Here is a 17156-nt window from a genome sequence, read left to right as displayed (position 1 = left end):
CAAATTAAAAATCATCCTGGACAGAGGAAAAAGGAGAAATGAGGGAGGTGATTAAATGGAGGAACAGATTTATAGTTGTATCATTCAGCCATATAGATTAAATGGTATTTAGAGACAAGGGTGACACTGAACGTTCAGCAGAAGAGAACACAGTACCTGAAGAATGGAGGCAAGAGAAGAAAAAGCAGAGCAGAGAAAGGGGAAATAATCAGCATCCCAGCAACATCAACAGCATCTCGAATCTCAGAGGTTAAATCAACCAGAAAGTCACGAGACTTAAGAATCCTTCCTCCTGCTGCTGTTTGTCTGTGGGTAAATCCTTCTGCCTTTGGCCAGTATCAGGCACAACAGTAACACTTAAACTCTGGGAGACAGTCACCAGAGCTGCAGCCATTGATCTGTTCCAAGCAAGCACTGCAGGATGTTCTCTCCTCCAGCCATGCTGTGCTGTGTCTCTGGCAGCTGCCAGGCCCTGCTCAGCCCACATGCAGGGTGGCACTGGTGGCTTCAGGGGCACCTCTGCCCTCCCTTTGGCATGGCTCCTGTCCACCTGCGCTGCTCAGGGCAGGTCCTGCTGTCACAGGACCCACTGCTCGATCTGCACTGTCCCAAAAAGCCTCCGGGAAGAGTTTCCAGAGGATTTATACAACTTCTAAAAAACCACACAGAGTGTGTGGCTGCAGCAACCCAACCAATTTGTTGGTTATGATGGTATCTGAGGATAAGAGCCCTGACATTGCTGGCTGGCAGGAGACCAGTAATTCTTGCCTAAAAATGGTACTTACTGGCTTCTCTCCCTGCAGAAAGCAAACACAGCCTCTGTTTACCCTCCTTAATTCCTAAGTGTTTGGGCATTTTTGTATTACTTGCAGAAAGAAAATACATTTGAGCTATTCCCCCCCAAACTAACAGGAAAGCTTATAATTACTTCATAATGAGGTCTGGCATTTAACAAGTATGTTATGCTTCTGTGTTAAATGGTTTAATTTGGTAATGACTGCTTTTGTGACTTCCAAGTCACCCCAGTGGCATCAACTCTGCTTTTCACATTTCCCACCACCATCCTCTCTATGCAGGCAATTACAATTAATTATTTCAAATTCGCAGAACAAATCTTACAACAAAGTAAGTAAGAACTGGCTTGAGACTACTCCTACCTACAAAGGTACAGTATGTCATACATTTTATCTACAGCTTTGCTGAACCTCTATAGCTCTCCATTTGGAATCTAAAATTGTTTCAGTGACAGTAAAGGAACTGAATTAAACATCACCTCATCTGCTGTAAACTTTACCAAATGTCAGTGGTTGACAGTCAGTGCACTGAAGGACTTCTTTATGTATTCATTAGAAACAAGTTTTCCCACCTTGCCGTTTTCTTTAATTAAGAATTTAAACTTTTTTTTTATACTAAACAGTTTAAAATAGAAAATTATTCAGTTACCAGTATCTGCATTAGACTCATATGTGAGTTAGCTGAGAACTTCCCACCCACTCCCGAAGACACATATCAACTTAAAAGATCTAATAAAGTAAGAAAAAAGAAAAAAAGACAAAAAAAGACACAATTGAGAAATTGCATATATAAATTGCTAATCTAGTGTAGATCATACTACAGGATGCTTTTCCTCATTCTCTCACAAATAGTAGGACCCATGATGCTCCCTGAACCTCCCGAAGACGTTCTGAGAGAGCGTCAGGAACATGAATCCTTACAAACTCCAAGATGGAGTGCATTGTCTTGTGAGATTGCTGGGATTATGTTATTAGCAAGCAGAGATCAACTTAGTTTCTAATAGACCCAGTATCTTTACAAGGGAAACGGACTATTTTGTATAGAAACAAGCCTGAGAGTTTAAGAAAAGATACTGTAGCATAAGTGATTTTTCAAGGGCTCAGACAATCTGAGCCCTATGACTAAACAAACAGATGAATAAACAAAACCAACATACACACCATACAGCAAACTAACCACCCTTGGAAACCTCCTCAAGAGAACAGCTACTGAGTTCCTTCCCTCTTACTCCCTTCCAATCCTCAGCCAGAAGGCATCTTTTGAACTCACATGATGTAATCTTAGCACTGATGCATCCCAGAGGCACTGTGTCTTCTCTGGTCAGGCTAGTCTTGTACAAATTAGTGACCCAGCCTCGTTTACAATGGATATGAAGTATAATTCAGTTTCTTAGGAAAAATACCCTGCTCTCACCTTAGGATGGATTGAATGGATAGGTTAGAAAAGAGTCATCTCAGAAACACAAAGAACACATGAAGTGCAGCTGCACTAGACAGAGCCCCTCAGGAACAAGCCAAGACAGGGTGAGATCTCAGGATGGGGCTGGACTCACCGTCTGCCACATGCCATGGTTGATAACTGGTCCACTGCTGGTCACACGGCCTATCCCATTGTATTTCAGCTGCAGCTCAAGCCGTCCCTTGCGCAAAGCCAAGACTACCCAGGTGCTGTCTCGATGGCCTCCAGCAAAGAAAAGGATACCTTCAGGATCAAAGGTTCTAAAGTCGAACTCGGCCACAAGTCTGACCGCACAGGTGCCAAGAAATAAATTAGTTATGCAGAGTTCAAAAACCACAGAGTACTTTCCATACAGATAGCATCAATTCTAACAGTTTAAAGCTCCCTTAAAACACACTAGCTTTTAAAGCACTCCTGAAAGACTTGAGCTGTGAAGATGGATTTTAAAAGAGCATCAAGGATAAAGAAAGCATCACTGGACTTCAGTAATTATCTCAGGAGTTCTGTGGTCACGGCTGCCATTCTCAATTGCTGGTTTGGATAATATTTCACCCTACAGGACTCCATAATCCAAACAAATAAGGGAGCTCATAAGAATACTTGTTACTCTGATGACTTAACTCAACTACATGCATTAAAGCTGGGCAGCACATTCGACTGTCATTCTACATTGTCCTCACCTTGTCGGTTGTTTCCTTTTGAAGCGCAGCCTGATGACAGGGGTGCCACTGAACATCCTCCCCAGGTACAAGGATTTAATGCTTTTCCCAACAGCAAAAGGCACACAGGGTATTATGTTCTATAATAAAAACAAATTTTTGAGTGCTTATTCTCCTCACACAGCAGGATCAGAGAGTGTGCCTCCTTTTCTCTCTACGCATACTGTAGGTTAGGGTACTTTAATGTTTATACTCTCAAAATACTGGGTTTTGGTACTGATAACATTTCCTCTTTCCTCCCCTCCTCCCTCCTAGCTGCCTCATAGGTACGTTTTCCTGTCGTAAAATGAAATTATACTCAGCATAAGGTTTTCTACTGCAGTATCGTGCATGCAACAGAAGATGTGCTGAGAACTTGCTGTCGGTTTGTTGGTTTCCACAGAGGCAGCCTGTGCTACTGTAGCCCATCCACCTCAAATGCCTGGAGGATGAAAGTGTCTAGTGCTGGTCTGTAACTTACACCATATGCCCTGAGACCTTTGAACCACCCTACTAGGTCAACTCAGTAAAGCTTGGGCCACCAGAGGCAACTCATAGCCGAAGCGAGGGCGGGTAGGGCACGGTCTTTTGGGGATGGGGACAGAGAAGCCTGAGAAGAAAGACTTTCAGAAGAGAGTTTGTTTCAGGAGAGCTGCTGTCTCCAGCTCACCTGGTTTTGCCAATATGGCTCCCTTCTACTGGTCACTCAGCACAAATAGCTCTGGTTTCATCATTTATTCTTAATTGCAATGTAAAATAAAGGTCTGTTCTGCAGTTAGAGCAACGAAGACTAACACACCTCACACGTATTCATGTCCTGGGAAAGTTTTACTCCCCCTCTGCCATCACAATGACAGGTATAACTCCCTGGTGAGTTGACACAGGTCTGTTCACAGAGCTTTTCTTCACATTCATTTATATCTACACAAAACCAGCAAAGAGGAGAAAACAGCAAATGAGTTTGTTTAGACATGAATCATTTGGGGGAAAAAAAACATTCTCAGTGCTGTTTTGTAGCACCTTTTGTTTGAGCATGCCCAAGTGTTCCGCAGCCAGTACTTTGCCCTATGCCACATCTTTACAGGAGGGAAGAGTTAGAATTAGCATCTGCACAAATCTATTTTCACAGACAGATTCCAGCTGCCCAAACATACCCAGCAAGTCAGTGGGAAAGCTGGAAGCAGAGCTCAACTCCCTGTCTGCTGGTTTAAGAGCCCTGGACTTTAACTTCTAGACAAGACTTCCTCCCTTCAGGACCCTTCTGCTATGCCTGTGCTGACTGGCTCCTGCTTCTTCAGCTCAGGTTCAACTCAGGGACTGCTTGCTTCATTGCTATTCAGCAGCTGGATCCTCAACAGACAAGGGAAAGCTGAGTTTCTCATTCATTATTTTATTTTTTTTTCCTTCTCCTTGTTTTCACCCACTTTGCAAACAAATGGAGGAAAACAAATTGCAATGGCCCACTGGGATCTCCTCAGGCCTGGTAGGCATGTGATTCAAGTCATTACGTTAACTCAGACAAAAGACAGGGAACAATGCTAGTTTTGGAACACTATCAAAACTTACTCCATTGAGAAAGCTTGCAGGCAGCGTAGCCAGCAGAACTGTGCATGGTTCCAATGCATATTAAGCTGCTAGTTCAGAGTAATACCACAAGACAGGCTTTGAAAGAACAACAGCTACTGCTCTAACTTTTCTTGTCCTACAAAGAGAGACAGCCACATGGAGAGATGTTTCTAAGCATCCACCAGATCTTGTTGTTGTCATAGATTCAAGTCCCTGGCTCATACAGCTTGATTCAAGTCACCAAAGATGACTGCAAACTGAGTGAACTCAAAGACAATTGCAAACTCACAATTAGGGAAATGGAACAGAAGTCCAGTGTGCAAGCAAGATCAAAAAAAAGGAAAAGAAGAAAAAAAAAGAAAAAGAAAAGAAAAAGCTTTTACTGAAGCCTGAAATTCAACTTCTGGGTTTTTATAGCTTTAAATAATGTAAGAAATGCCAACATAGTGTTATTTCATGAGCTTACCCTGACAAGTCTTTCTCAAGTTGTCGTACTTGTAGCCTGCATCACAAACACATTCGTATGAGCTTATTAAATTTTTACAATGAGCTTCTCCGCAGATGTCTGTTGATGCTGTGCATTCATCTATGTCTGCAAAACAAGCAATTGAACAACACTACTTCAGATGAGTGTAATCACTTCACTGTTTGCACAGTGAAGTGGGTTCAGGGTCAAATGATCCCTCTATTATTCTGGTAACTGAAAAAAACCAGTATCTTTAGGAATCTACCTTCAGGGTTACCTATAAAGAGCTTCTACTTCAGGCTTTCAAAACCAGTTGTTGCTACTTTCTGAAAGCCATTAACCACTATTGGAAAAAAAAACCAAACCACAAAAATGCAAAGTGAGCCAGGAGAAGAACTGTAAACCAGAAACCCAAAAATTCCCACTCTGTTCTGGGGTTTAAAACTAGTTTTAAAAGCAGCAATGAAGAAAATGAAGTATGATTTCTATCAAAACAGAAGGAACACAAAGCCTGTAGAGCATCACAGATTTCTGTCCTCCTTCCTCAGAGAAGCAAGCAATGCTTTTTCACACATCTGCAAGACTAGTATCTAATCTGCTGCTCTGCAGTGGTAAAGGGACATTGAAGCAACCCAATTCATCACAGAGAACAAGTAATGTCTGAGAGATGTTGTGGGGTTTCACCATGAAGGCAGGCAATGAACTGGAACAAGAGGTCCATGGAAACAAACAAATGCTTTCCTAACACGTGAACTAATACCCAGCAAAATCCTGGTGTTGACAAAACATTTGCAGTGTACTGAGAGTTTAACATTGACTTTTGCTTTCTAGTACATGCCTAAACAACCACGTTACACTTCGTGATTTTCCCATGTATGAGTGAACTGGCCTATGCTCACACACTATATCCATAGTGCTCTAGGGTATCATACCAATACACATAAACATGGAAAAAAACCATAATTGTGAGACCACTCGCCATACACCTGTCCATGCCAAATGGCACCAGAAAACAATTCAAAAGGGAAGTTGCCTATTCTAAGCAGCTCCTCTCATTAGAAAGGGATACAATATAATCTATATAGTCATAGCTTTAAACAGTGCAAGTGCCATAGAAGTAAAAACCTGCCCTTTGTGTTTCAGCTGGTAGCACTGTTGTTCAGATCAGGCATGCAAACTGTTTGGAAATACGTTGTCACATCCATCTGCAAGAGGTACCTACACAGACCCACCTTTTTTTTTTTCATGAGATACACGTAACTTTAACACCCACCTGTGATCATTAATGAGTCTGTGTCTCAGCATGCAGTCTCTTAACACCTTTAAAATCTCAGTTACTCAAGTTCTGGTTATGTAAATTCATTCTGCAGTTTCAATCAGATACTTCAGATCCTCACTTTCTGCTCTCAACTACTGTGTGAAACAGTTGCCACCTTTCACTGGGGCCTTTCTACAGCTATTAATATTCAGTCGCAGGGAATTTATCCATCTGCATCGCTCTGAATTCATTAGCTGCTGCACATACCCAAATTTAGAAAAAGAAATGACAATAAGAAACACACAAGAGGAAAACAAACGGCTCACGTACTAAGGCACCGTGAGCCTGGAAGGAATCACAAGAAGGCATCTGGCCAGTCTTTCCTCCCCTTGATATCAGGCTGTGAGGACTGATCGACTAAACCACGTTAGCACAGTCCAAGCCACAAATCCTCTGTGAATCATGCCTGTGTGGTGATGTTGGAAAGCAGCGCGGTGCGTCCGCTGACAAGCCCAGGCATGTAGCGCCGGCTGGGGCAGCCAGTACAACCCCAGGGCAGCTCAACAGGAGCTACCACCAAGACTCTGCTGGGCTGGGGAGTCGACCAGGGCTGCTCAGTGCCACCCAGCTCACTGAAACACAGTCACTAATCACTAAGCATCTGCTGAAGCAAACCGAGAGGCCCAGCAAAGCTCACCTTCACATGTTCTGCTGTCTTGAAGAGCGTACCCACTGAAGCACGAGCAGTGGTAGCTGCCTAGCTTGTTGAGACAGACCTGGTTACAGCCACCATTCTGCACTCTGCATTCATCAATATCTACATCAAAAGAAAGTGATAGTCAGCTTTTCATCCCCCTGTAAATAATCTGGAGGGTGAGAGTGGAATAGGCCTTAGGAAGGAGAAAGACCAAACAAGAAACAGCATCACAGCTACAACACAATGATTACATATAGCACAAAGATTTTATTCAAACACTTCAGGTACATTAGCTCAGTTCATTAGAGAAAAAGAATAAGACAGAGAAGAAATTGTAATTGAGTATCTCCTTCACAACACTGAGAATGCAGAAGAGTGTCTTTAATCACCGTGAAGTTTGTTCACAGAAGCAAACTAATTATAACAAATATATTTTATATAAGAACTAACTTTTAAAATAATTCATGACCAGTAAGTTCAAGGTGAAAGCGTTAAATAAAACACAAACAATATATCCTTACTAATGCAGAGATTACAAGAACACAACATGTTTTAAGTTCACAGCTATTGAGCACTGTGAGCTAAACAGTGCTCAAATGAAGTTAGCAGCTAATGCCTGTTAAATTCAGCAGAGCCTGGATTTCACCCTCATTTCACCCAACGTGCCCCACCTGCTCATTATGTCCTGATTGTGTATGGGACTCCAGAGTTAGTTGATGTTAGAACAGCATATTTCATGGCATCTTATAAGAGGGAATATGCTTCAGACTGATCAGTTGCTGAACTCTCAAAGCTGATTGTATACTGATCAGACAACTGTCTCAAATGCTTAAAAAAGCTGCTTGTGAGCGATCCTATAATCTCCCTGCAATATTTACATCAGAAGGAGAGGTTTTGGGTCTCCTGCTGTCTTGGTTGCCAGATTTCCAGACTGGCTGAATGCAATTTCTGGCAATTTCTTGATATTGGCAGACAGAAAAGCAACAGCCCTGACAGGAAGCCTTGCAGGCAGAATTAAGAAAAGAAATCAAAAAACATGAGGAGGGAAGATTACTTTGTTGTTTTGTAAAAGAATACAGAAAGCCCTCTTCAAGCCTGGAACTTCTAGCACAAATAATTCCTGCCTAAATATTGTCTTTGGAGTTGGTGGAAATACACAGTGGGATGTAAGTGGATGTGGAGTAAAATCCTACTAGTGAGGAGGCTTTAGGAGACAAAATTCATTTGCTTGTGCATCATCATTATCAGACCCCAACTGCCTGCTGAAAGTCACTGTTCCCATTGCAGAGGTGCTTGAAAGGAACATGGGGCTCTGCAGTCAGATCTGTTACACTGAAGCACTTCTGCTTTAAAAGCCACTACAACTTTATTTCTGCTGCCCCTTTCAGAGGGATGGGAAAGAAAGTTGCAGCATAACTTAAAATTATTTTGCCAAGACCAAGCTGAGATCCATTAAGGGTGTATAAAAAATGTTGATGCGACAGTCACTTTATTCACAGAAGGGTAAAAACCTGAGCAGTGTGTCATTCAGGTTCAATTTTGTGACTTTTTAATTGTGCAGCACAGTATCAGTGACCACATGAGAATATAGCAAAACTCAATACATCTTTGTTACAGGCAGAAAAGATAATGAAACCAAATTACCTTTGTCACAAGTTTTTCCCTGCCAGCCACGCTTGCATTCACAATAGAAGTCCCCCTTGAGATCTTCACATTTGACAGTCCCCTCTTTGTGACAAGGGTCGGGAGAACACTGGTTTGGCAAATCTGATTTATGTCAGGAATAAAAAAAAAAGCCAAAAGAAAACAGAACAATACATTAAAGTCACTGACAACCAGGTGTTTCACTCTCATTAAAAGTCAAGAAGTTTAGACAGTAATGGGGAGTCACTATCAGAAACACTCACATGTAGCAACACAGGAAGCTAATTCCTAGTGCTCACATGCTGAACAAGCTGTGCCAGGAATTTTGCACAAGCAGCAGAATTCATTTAATTGCAAAAGGGAGTGAGCTACCCCCGTATCTGAAGGTCACATCCTGAAAGAAACAACTCAAAGTAGCTCATTTTTCAAGAAATTCTACTATCCCTAGTCTTGGAGAAAGCAGAAAGCAAGTAGCAACTAAAGCACTCAAGGAAGAATGGGTACTCTTTTCAATTACTTTTGGTAGCCCAACTGAGGATCTTACTTGGGCTGATAGATTGGTTGCTAGCAAAGGTAAATATCTGAGATTTTTGTCAGAGCTGTCCAACTAAGGCTTTTCTATTACATAAAATGAGAATAAAAAAGGAAATACTAATGTGTTAACAGCATAAGGATAGCAAACCAGTTTACAGACAGCATATTCCTATAAGGCCAACAAAGAGTAAAGTCTGCCATGATTTTTAAGCCAAGTTCCAATAGTTGGCAATGAATTTTCTCCATAGGAAAGATAAAAGAAAGTAGTCACTATAATTTGGGGAAAACTGCAGCAACAAATATCAAATTATTATATAACTACTCAACAAATGGAAATCACCTGCCCAATTTCATCTACCCACTTATCTACAAAATAGCCAGAGAAAGTGCTTTGCAGAGACAGCTAAAGGAAGAACAAGATAACATCCTTGTCCCCACAAAAAATAAGTTGTTTTAGGTCGGTGATCTCCAAAAAAACCCAGAAATGTGTTAAATGTTTCTACAACCTTAACCAGAAGGAGCAGCTCTTTCTGTAGACTGCAAAGCTCACCTAGTTAGAGAGCCTTTCTGTTCATATATTCCCCAGCCAGTAGTGGGGTTCAGGAGAGACAGGGCACTTCTGTAAACCTTCTGCACTTGGGTGAACTTTAGTCATAGTCCAGTCAGCCATGGATGCCACTTCCTACTGGGACTGATCTACACTGGAGCAGTTGCATGATCAGTCCCACTGTCCTCTGTTCTCACCAGCATACGGAATGCAATGGAAAAAGGAAGTCTTATGGTATGAAGGCATGATGCTCAGCCCAGGCTTCTCTTCTGGTGAACATATGTGGCATTTTTTTGTGCCAGTGTGGGGTGGCACAGCTACAAAGCAGTTATTCTGCCCAGTCCTTTTGGTGCATGATACAGGAACTGTTGCAGTTACTGCAGCTAGCAGAGCTTCTTTAAAGGAAGAACTACTATCATTAACAATGCCTTCTTCCATCCTACAATTTTAGCAGCACATCCTTACAACTCAGCAGAAACCTGGTTCAGCCCAGACAAAAGGAAGAGTTTACCAAAAGTGGACCAGACAAGTACATTTAGAGCACCTGACTAGCAACAGCTCCCTGCAGAGCATGTTTGGTCTGTGACACTAGATTTGCTGTGCAAGAAGTACTCACTGGGTACACACTAAGCAAGAAGCAGCAGCAAAAATCCATCCTTGTGGACTGGTTCTGCTGAGACCAATGTTCGGCAGGACCAATGTCCTCATGATATCTGGAAACATGACTTGTGAATTGATGGGCATATGGGATAGCAAGGAGGCATGTAGGGTGAGGAACTGTTTGTAGATGAGAAGCTCTATCAGACTTCTCAAATTGAGTTAATTTAAGAATTGGATATACTCCTACTTTCACTGGGATTACACTCCTTCTACATGTCTCTTATTAACTTCTTCTGTGTGACCCTGACAGTCCCCTTCATGACAGGTTGCTTTGAAAAAACATTTCTGTGAGTGCAGGCAGAAGAAACTCCCTTTCATATACAAACAGCGTTGTTGTTTGCACTGCCTGCCTTAGATTTGAATCTCGGTAATCACAAACTGGTTGAGGTTGGCAGGCACCTCTGGAAGTCATCTTGTTCAACCCCCTGCTAACGAAGGGCTGCCTAGAACTGGTTACCCAGGACCATGTCCAGACAGCTTCTGAGTATCTCCAAGGCTCGAGACTTCACAGCCTCCTTGGGCCACCTGTATTAGTGCTGGGTCACCCTTATAATGAAGTGTTTGATGATGTTCAGAAGGAACCTCCTGTGTTTCAGTTTGCCCCACTGCCTTTTTGGACTTTTCAGCCTGCCATTTGGACAGCCGTTAAGATTAATGAAATGTTAGGCATTAAAATAAGGCACAAGCATATACCCTAATGTTGGATAGCATTTGTGTTATAGTTATCAATAAAAAATAGTCTGATTCTTGGGCTACACTGCACACTGAATTACCACTGAACGTAAGTTACATGGGTTTTAAATACTTAAAGGGGGACTTGTAAGAAAGATGGGGAGAAACTTTTAGCTGAGCCTGTTGTAGTAGGCCAAGGGATAATGGTTTTAAACTAACAGTGGGTAGATTAGGACTAGATATAATGTAGAAATTTTTTACAATGAGGATGGTGAGACACTGGAACAGGTTGCCCAAAGAGGTGGTAGAAGGCCCATCCCTGCAAACATTCAAGGGCAGGTTGGATGGGGCTCTTAACAACCTCATCTAGTTGAAGATTTCCCTGCTCACTGCAGAGGGGATGGACTAATGACCTTTAAAGGCCCCTTCCAAGCCAAACCATTCTGTGATTCTAAGTTAGCAGCACACAGTGTTGCACTTCATCCAGATTACCATGGAGTACTAAATTCATATTTGCTTTACATGTAGCACTTTGTACAATATAAAAGTTTTCATCACTCCTTTCTCCATAGGGTCTTTAGTTGAGCTTTGGATATAAAGACTGTCTAGAGCAGGTTCAACAACTATGACAAACATAGCTGTCTACTATGCATATGTTTGTAATGAAGACTTCACTGTATTTCTGAAGAGGAGTAACAGAAGCCAGAAATCACCAGATGACTGGCAGTGGCTGTCATTAAATATAGTGGGCTGAATCAACTGGAACAAAACAGATGAAGCAAAGAAAGGAGCTCTATAAAAGGTCATAAAGAATCACAAATCTCCTCAACTAAAATAGTTGTGATTTCATCCACCTCTATCAAAATACAACTAAAAATACTGGTTCCAGGCAGTGTCTCACTTTCCTCCTCTGTAGCCAGCACAGCTTCAGCCTCTAGGCAGGGCCATGCCATTGAGAAGCATTTATCCTGACCCTCAGCAAGGTGTTCCATCGTGCCTGGGAAAATGCTGAAGTCCTAAGAGCCTCACAGAAATAACCCCCCACTCACTACAAACAAGGCCTAATTATCTTTCTCCCTCACCACTCCAACTGTGCAGATCTGGGGCAAAGCCCCAGCCAAGGTGGAAGTGAGGCCATGCAAAATAAAACCCAGCTACACCGGCTGTCTGAACATCCACCTGCCAGGATACCTCCTGACAAATCACTGCCCAATTGATGCACAGCTGGAGGTGGAGGAGTCAGGGAAGGAGAGACCAGGCTAAGGTGGAGATGAGCCACACCAGAGCAGCTCTGGTCATGTTTCTTTTCCTAGGCTGCTTCAAAAAAACAGACAGCAGAATGGTTTAGGTGTAATAAGCCATGTCTGTTTTTTTGAAGCAGCACATATTAAGCCTCCCAGTGACTCTTCAAAGTCACTTCACAGAATCACAGCATCACAGAATATTAGTGCTTGGAAGGGATTTCCAAAGAGCATCAAGTCCAACCCCCTGCCAGAGCAGGACCAAAAAAAACCCCCCCAAAAACCCAAAACCAGCTAGGACAGATCACTCAGAAAGGCATCCAGACAGGTCTTGAAAGTCTCCAGAAAAGGACACTCTCTGGGGAGCCTGTTCCAGTGTTCTGTGACCCTCACAGTAAAGTTCTTCCTCATGTTGAGGTGGAACTTCCTGTGCTTGAGTTTGAATCCCCTCGTCCTATCACAGGGCACAAGTGAAAAGAGGTTGTCCCTGCCTTCTTGATGCCCAGTCCTCATTTATTTATACACATGAATTAGATCCCCCCTCAGTCTTCTCCTCTCTAGACTGAAAAGCCCCAGGTCTCTCAGCCTTTCCTCTCAAGACAGGGGTTCCAGTCCTTTAATCACCCAGCTTGATAAGCTAAAAAAGCCAACAGGGTAATAGTGCATGATTTATCTGGTGTATCATCAAGCTTCTGATTCTTTCCCTCAAACCAGATTCTGATGTACCTTGCAGAGGCAGATGGCAGTGATGCTGCCCAGGAGAATACAGCTCTATCACAACACACAATAAATGACAGGACAACCATGGACATTTCTATCACATCAAGACTGTGCTGATAGTTTGCTCTGCTTATCATGGGAGTTTGAGAACAGAAGACACAGCTTTATACCCTCTTGGTGACTTCACAGCTGCATAATTCTGTGGAACTACTGGTAGAGGGTAGAAGGTTGGTAGAACTTGGTAGAAGGTGCTCGTGATTTAAGCCATTGCAAAACAAAAGGGAGCTTTTGTTTCCATTCATTTGCATAACAGATTTTGGTAAAGGTATTAAAAGTAAGGAAGAGCATGACGTTTTGTGCTTTGAGCAGTGTCTGATAGCACATATATGGCTTATAAATGCAGACACAGAATAGTACTACTGGTTCAATTTTTTAAGTCAGTAAGGAAACAAAACTTTCCTTAAGTACACTGACTGCTCCTTTCAGTTCACTGCTTTGTACTATAAATTTATTTTTTTATATTAATTTATTTGTTTATATTTACAAAACAGTACAAAATAAAACTACATTTGGAAAATGCTAGGCTGTGAAGATTATGACACTCACTATTAAAAAGCAGACACACATGACCTAACAAAAAACCCATTGTGTTTTTTGATGCCACGTGCAATCTTTTTTTTAAAAAAAAAACCTGTACAGTTTGCCAGACTCTTGCAGAATCATATCACTAATGCCTAGCTAGACAACAGCATCTCTTTTAGAAAAAGACCCAGGTCTGCAGACTAAAGTACAGGTAGCTACGCTGTGAGGCAAGCATCTATCTGCAAAGCAATTGCCTCAAATTCTCATTGCAGTCAGTGGAGACCTAGTCAGTACAGTAGATAGAGCCTGGATAGTGATTCAGCTCTCCCCAGCACAGACACAGTTTGGTCAGTGAATCCCTCTAGAACTGCAGATTAACTCTCCACTGACTGTGATGGGAATACTGCTCATGTAAGCACCTATACTGGAAACACCTGCATCTACCTCTCTGAACCCGGAGCTGAATCCTACCTGCAACCCTGATCTTACAAAATTGAGAATCCTCAAATACTCTGCTAAGCTGTGTAATTAAAATTTGTACTTTATTTCTAGTATAAACTAGTATAGTTCATCACCCTCCAGCCCTTGGGTTGGACAATGTCTTTGCATGTCAGATTAAAAGAGCCTTCTACTACCTTGTTCTAAGAGAAAGACAGTTAAGAAACAAAATTTAAATGCATCTTCCAGGCACAACCCCACAGAACTACACAGTCTTTTGGCAGCATCTGTGAAAAACTGAGAGGCACACTAGAACTGGCCAAGCACAAAGCCTGTCATTCTTCCAAGTGCGTTTCAGGCTCCTTCTCCATTACTTCTCTTGTGAATTGGCAACAGCAAGACAAAACTCAGCCATTTAAAAACATTTTAATGGGGGAAAATATTATGATTTTTTTTCCGAACCACTGCATCTGCAATGGGCAAAAATCCCTAAAAACTATTATTCAGCTTTCATTGTTTCAGATTTTTTCATCACTAGTCTTTAGACTTGTATTTCTAACACCCTATTAGCTGTTCGGAACAAGTGTTCCCAGTTGATGCCACCACTTTCAGCATGAATTCCCCTCTTTGCTGTGCCACACATGGGAGCAAAAGGAAGCATTCAGCCTCCTGTCCTGCTATGAACAAGCTGGTGTACTGCAGCCAATGGTGGTGCCACAGTTCTGAGAATTCCCAGCTCAAAGGACTCTAGTATCTAGAAGTGATACTGCTCCAGTGGATCAGGGCAGGTCTTAATATGTCCATTAGAAACCCTGGAATTCACTCTTCAAAAAAGTAACTCATGCTGTAATGCAGTTTATAGACATGAAAGCTTGACTAAATCCTGATCCTGTTTTGGTAGCACTCATATGAACACATGGGTAATCAAACTCATCACAGTAAGAGACTGAATCACAGGAGTAAAAATGAAAATAAATATATACACATGTGATTTTCTTCCCATTTGAACTGATCTGTCCACAGAACGTATTTAGAATATTTATGTAGATTTATATATTTAGTACTGCTACACTTCAAGAAGGAGCTAGAAAGGTATTAGAAGAGTTCATTAAATTCTCATTTCTAGTGTTAGTGATTAACAAATACCCCTTCCCCTTCCACACAGAGATCAGTTTGACATCCAAGTTAATCTGATTTTTTAAAGGTTGCAATATTTAAAGCACAGTCACACAATGTGTGAAACTGATCTCCTTACAGAAAGCTGTGAGAGGCCTGACATAAACCAGGGTTTGACATTAAGCTTGTTTAAGTTTCCATACTAGGAGCAAGTTGAAGTTACCATTCAAGAGGAAAAAAAAAATAATAAATAATTAAAGGCCAAGCATAGTGTACAAATTTCTGGCAAATCCTGTTTCTCCTCCCTCTTCCCTTCACACCTTGGGAAACTGGTGGGAAAGCAACCAAAGCAGTGAAAGGTGAGAGCGAGATGGCAACAGGTTATCAAAGGGAAAAGGGCCTTGTTTTGTTGCTCAGACACCACAAGGGATAAGGAGTCTCAATCCTAGAGAACAGGAAGGTCAGTACTGAAATAATATAAAAAATGGAGATGATTGAGCTGCTTCACTCCTTCAGGTAACATGAGAGAACATTTAACTACAGTATACAAAACAAAAATGCTTACTATGAACGCATGTAAGGAAATCTGGACTTCTTGTATACGGCGACCCATATTTCCGAATACAAGCTGAAGAACAGAAAATGAAATTGTCATTATTATAATGATGACATGGCAGCTGTTCATGTAAAATTATACCTGACTTACTGATTCACTAAGCAAGGATTTGAACGGTGGGTGCAAAATCTATGCAATATTATAATCTCCCAGATGTCCTAAAATTCTGAAGTTCATCAAAATTTTTTAGCTCTGATGTGCAGTAGAGCTATAAGCCATCTGAAGAGGATGATCACTCTACCAGATGCTACTATGATTCTAAAAGCATGTTAGTAGCTACTCAAATTTGACCTACTAAATCGCTTTTAAAAACCTAAAAAGCAAATGGAGTTTTCTAAAACCCCTGGCATTTGTGATGTTAAGTACTACATATTAAACACAAATAGAAAACAATATCATGCTGTGACTATGATAAAGTCCACAGAATAAGCCAGCGGATCAATCAATTATTTTTTTAATAAGGAAAGCAATTCAGAGGTAAGTTAATTAAGAAGGGGAAAAGGGAGAAGACTTCAAATAATTTACTAATGCTGCAAACTACAGACATAAATGAAACACCAACATTTAACCATGCAGGAAACACATAAAGGATCTCAGTATGTAAAGCTAAATAAGTAAAAAACAAAATCACGTAAGGAACATGCAGTCTATCTTGAAAGTTAGAAATGCATGTTTACTGCAAACAGATTTCCATCAGTTTCCTTAGCAGAGACACTGGAGACTTAGCAGAGCTCCAGTGTTAGGCACTACATACCAGCACTGCCACAAAGTGAAAGCAAAAGCTGCGACTCACCCAAGTATTTCGGGTAAAAATATTCCTGTAGGAGGGGAAAAAAAATAAAGCAAAGATTTATTGAATAATATTTACTTCTATTGTCATACTATTTAAGAGCTGCATTTAGTTTGGTGGTCTTGCACGGCAGTTGTTTAACAAGGTCCAAACACAAACATCCTCATCTATTTTTAGTCAGAGCCAGAAGCAGCACAGTACCATACATGCATTTGGTCTTTTGAAAAGGAGAGAAACATTAGCTATGATCTCAAGGTGTTTTTTGACAATAGCTGACCTGGTAAGTGGCAGTGACTGAGTGTCAAGGCATTTACCCACTACTCAAGAGGTGAAGGTGCTGATGGCAACATGAAATAGGGGAAGGAAGAGGAAGACAAAATTCCAAAGGGAAAGTGCAGAAACATTTAGTCACCCCACACCTCCTCAGAGGCCTTCTGTTGATGCAGGAGATGGGCAGCACCCTAACACCATAAACACTAAAATAAAAGGGTACCTTTTGGTCTTACAACAAGCACCCTAAGATTTACCATCACCCACTGCCATACCACCCACTCCATTACACCATGGAGACTGTCCACTCAAAGAAGGGAATGCAGAGAGTTTGCAAGTGAGGGGAAAACTGACTTTCATTGACCTAAAACTGCAAAGTGCATTCCTG

At 41.5% G+C, this 17156-nt stretch overlaps 1 protein-coding gene across 1 annotated transcript in view; it reads right to left on the bottom strand.

Annotated features, from left to right (window-relative positions):
* The window catches only part of GAS6 (growth arrest-specific 6), a 29760-nt gene extending 12705 nt beyond the window's left edge, over positions 1-17055 (bottom strand). Inside the window, exons 1-9 of the mRNA XM_009997959.1 lie at positions 17026-17055; positions 16502-16526; positions 15658-15720; positions 8583-8705; positions 6939-7058; positions 4984-5109; positions 3751-3872; positions 2934-3052; positions 2348-2537 (exon numbers count right to left, since the gene is read on the bottom strand). Coding sequence (XP_009996261.1) covers positions 2348-2537; positions 2934-3052; positions 3751-3872; positions 4984-5109; positions 6939-7058; positions 8583-8705; positions 15658-15720; positions 16502-16526; positions 17026-17055 — 918 coding nt within the window. The remainder of the gene's footprint in view (positions 1-2347; positions 2538-2933; positions 3053-3750; positions 3873-4983; positions 5110-6938; positions 7059-8582; positions 8706-15657; positions 15721-16501; positions 16527-17025) is intronic.
* Between the last annotated feature and the right edge of the window lie 101 nt (positions 17056-17156).

This window comes from Chaetura pelagica, unplaced genomic scaffold, assembly GCF_000747805.2.
Source record: "Chaetura pelagica isolate M959 unplaced genomic scaffold, ChaPel_1.0 scaffold123, whole genome shotgun sequence".
Classification (NCBI taxonomy): domain Eukaryota; kingdom Metazoa; phylum Chordata; class Aves; order Apodiformes; family Apodidae; genus Chaetura; species Chaetura pelagica.
This window is presented reverse-complemented; position numbering and strand designations above follow the sequence as displayed.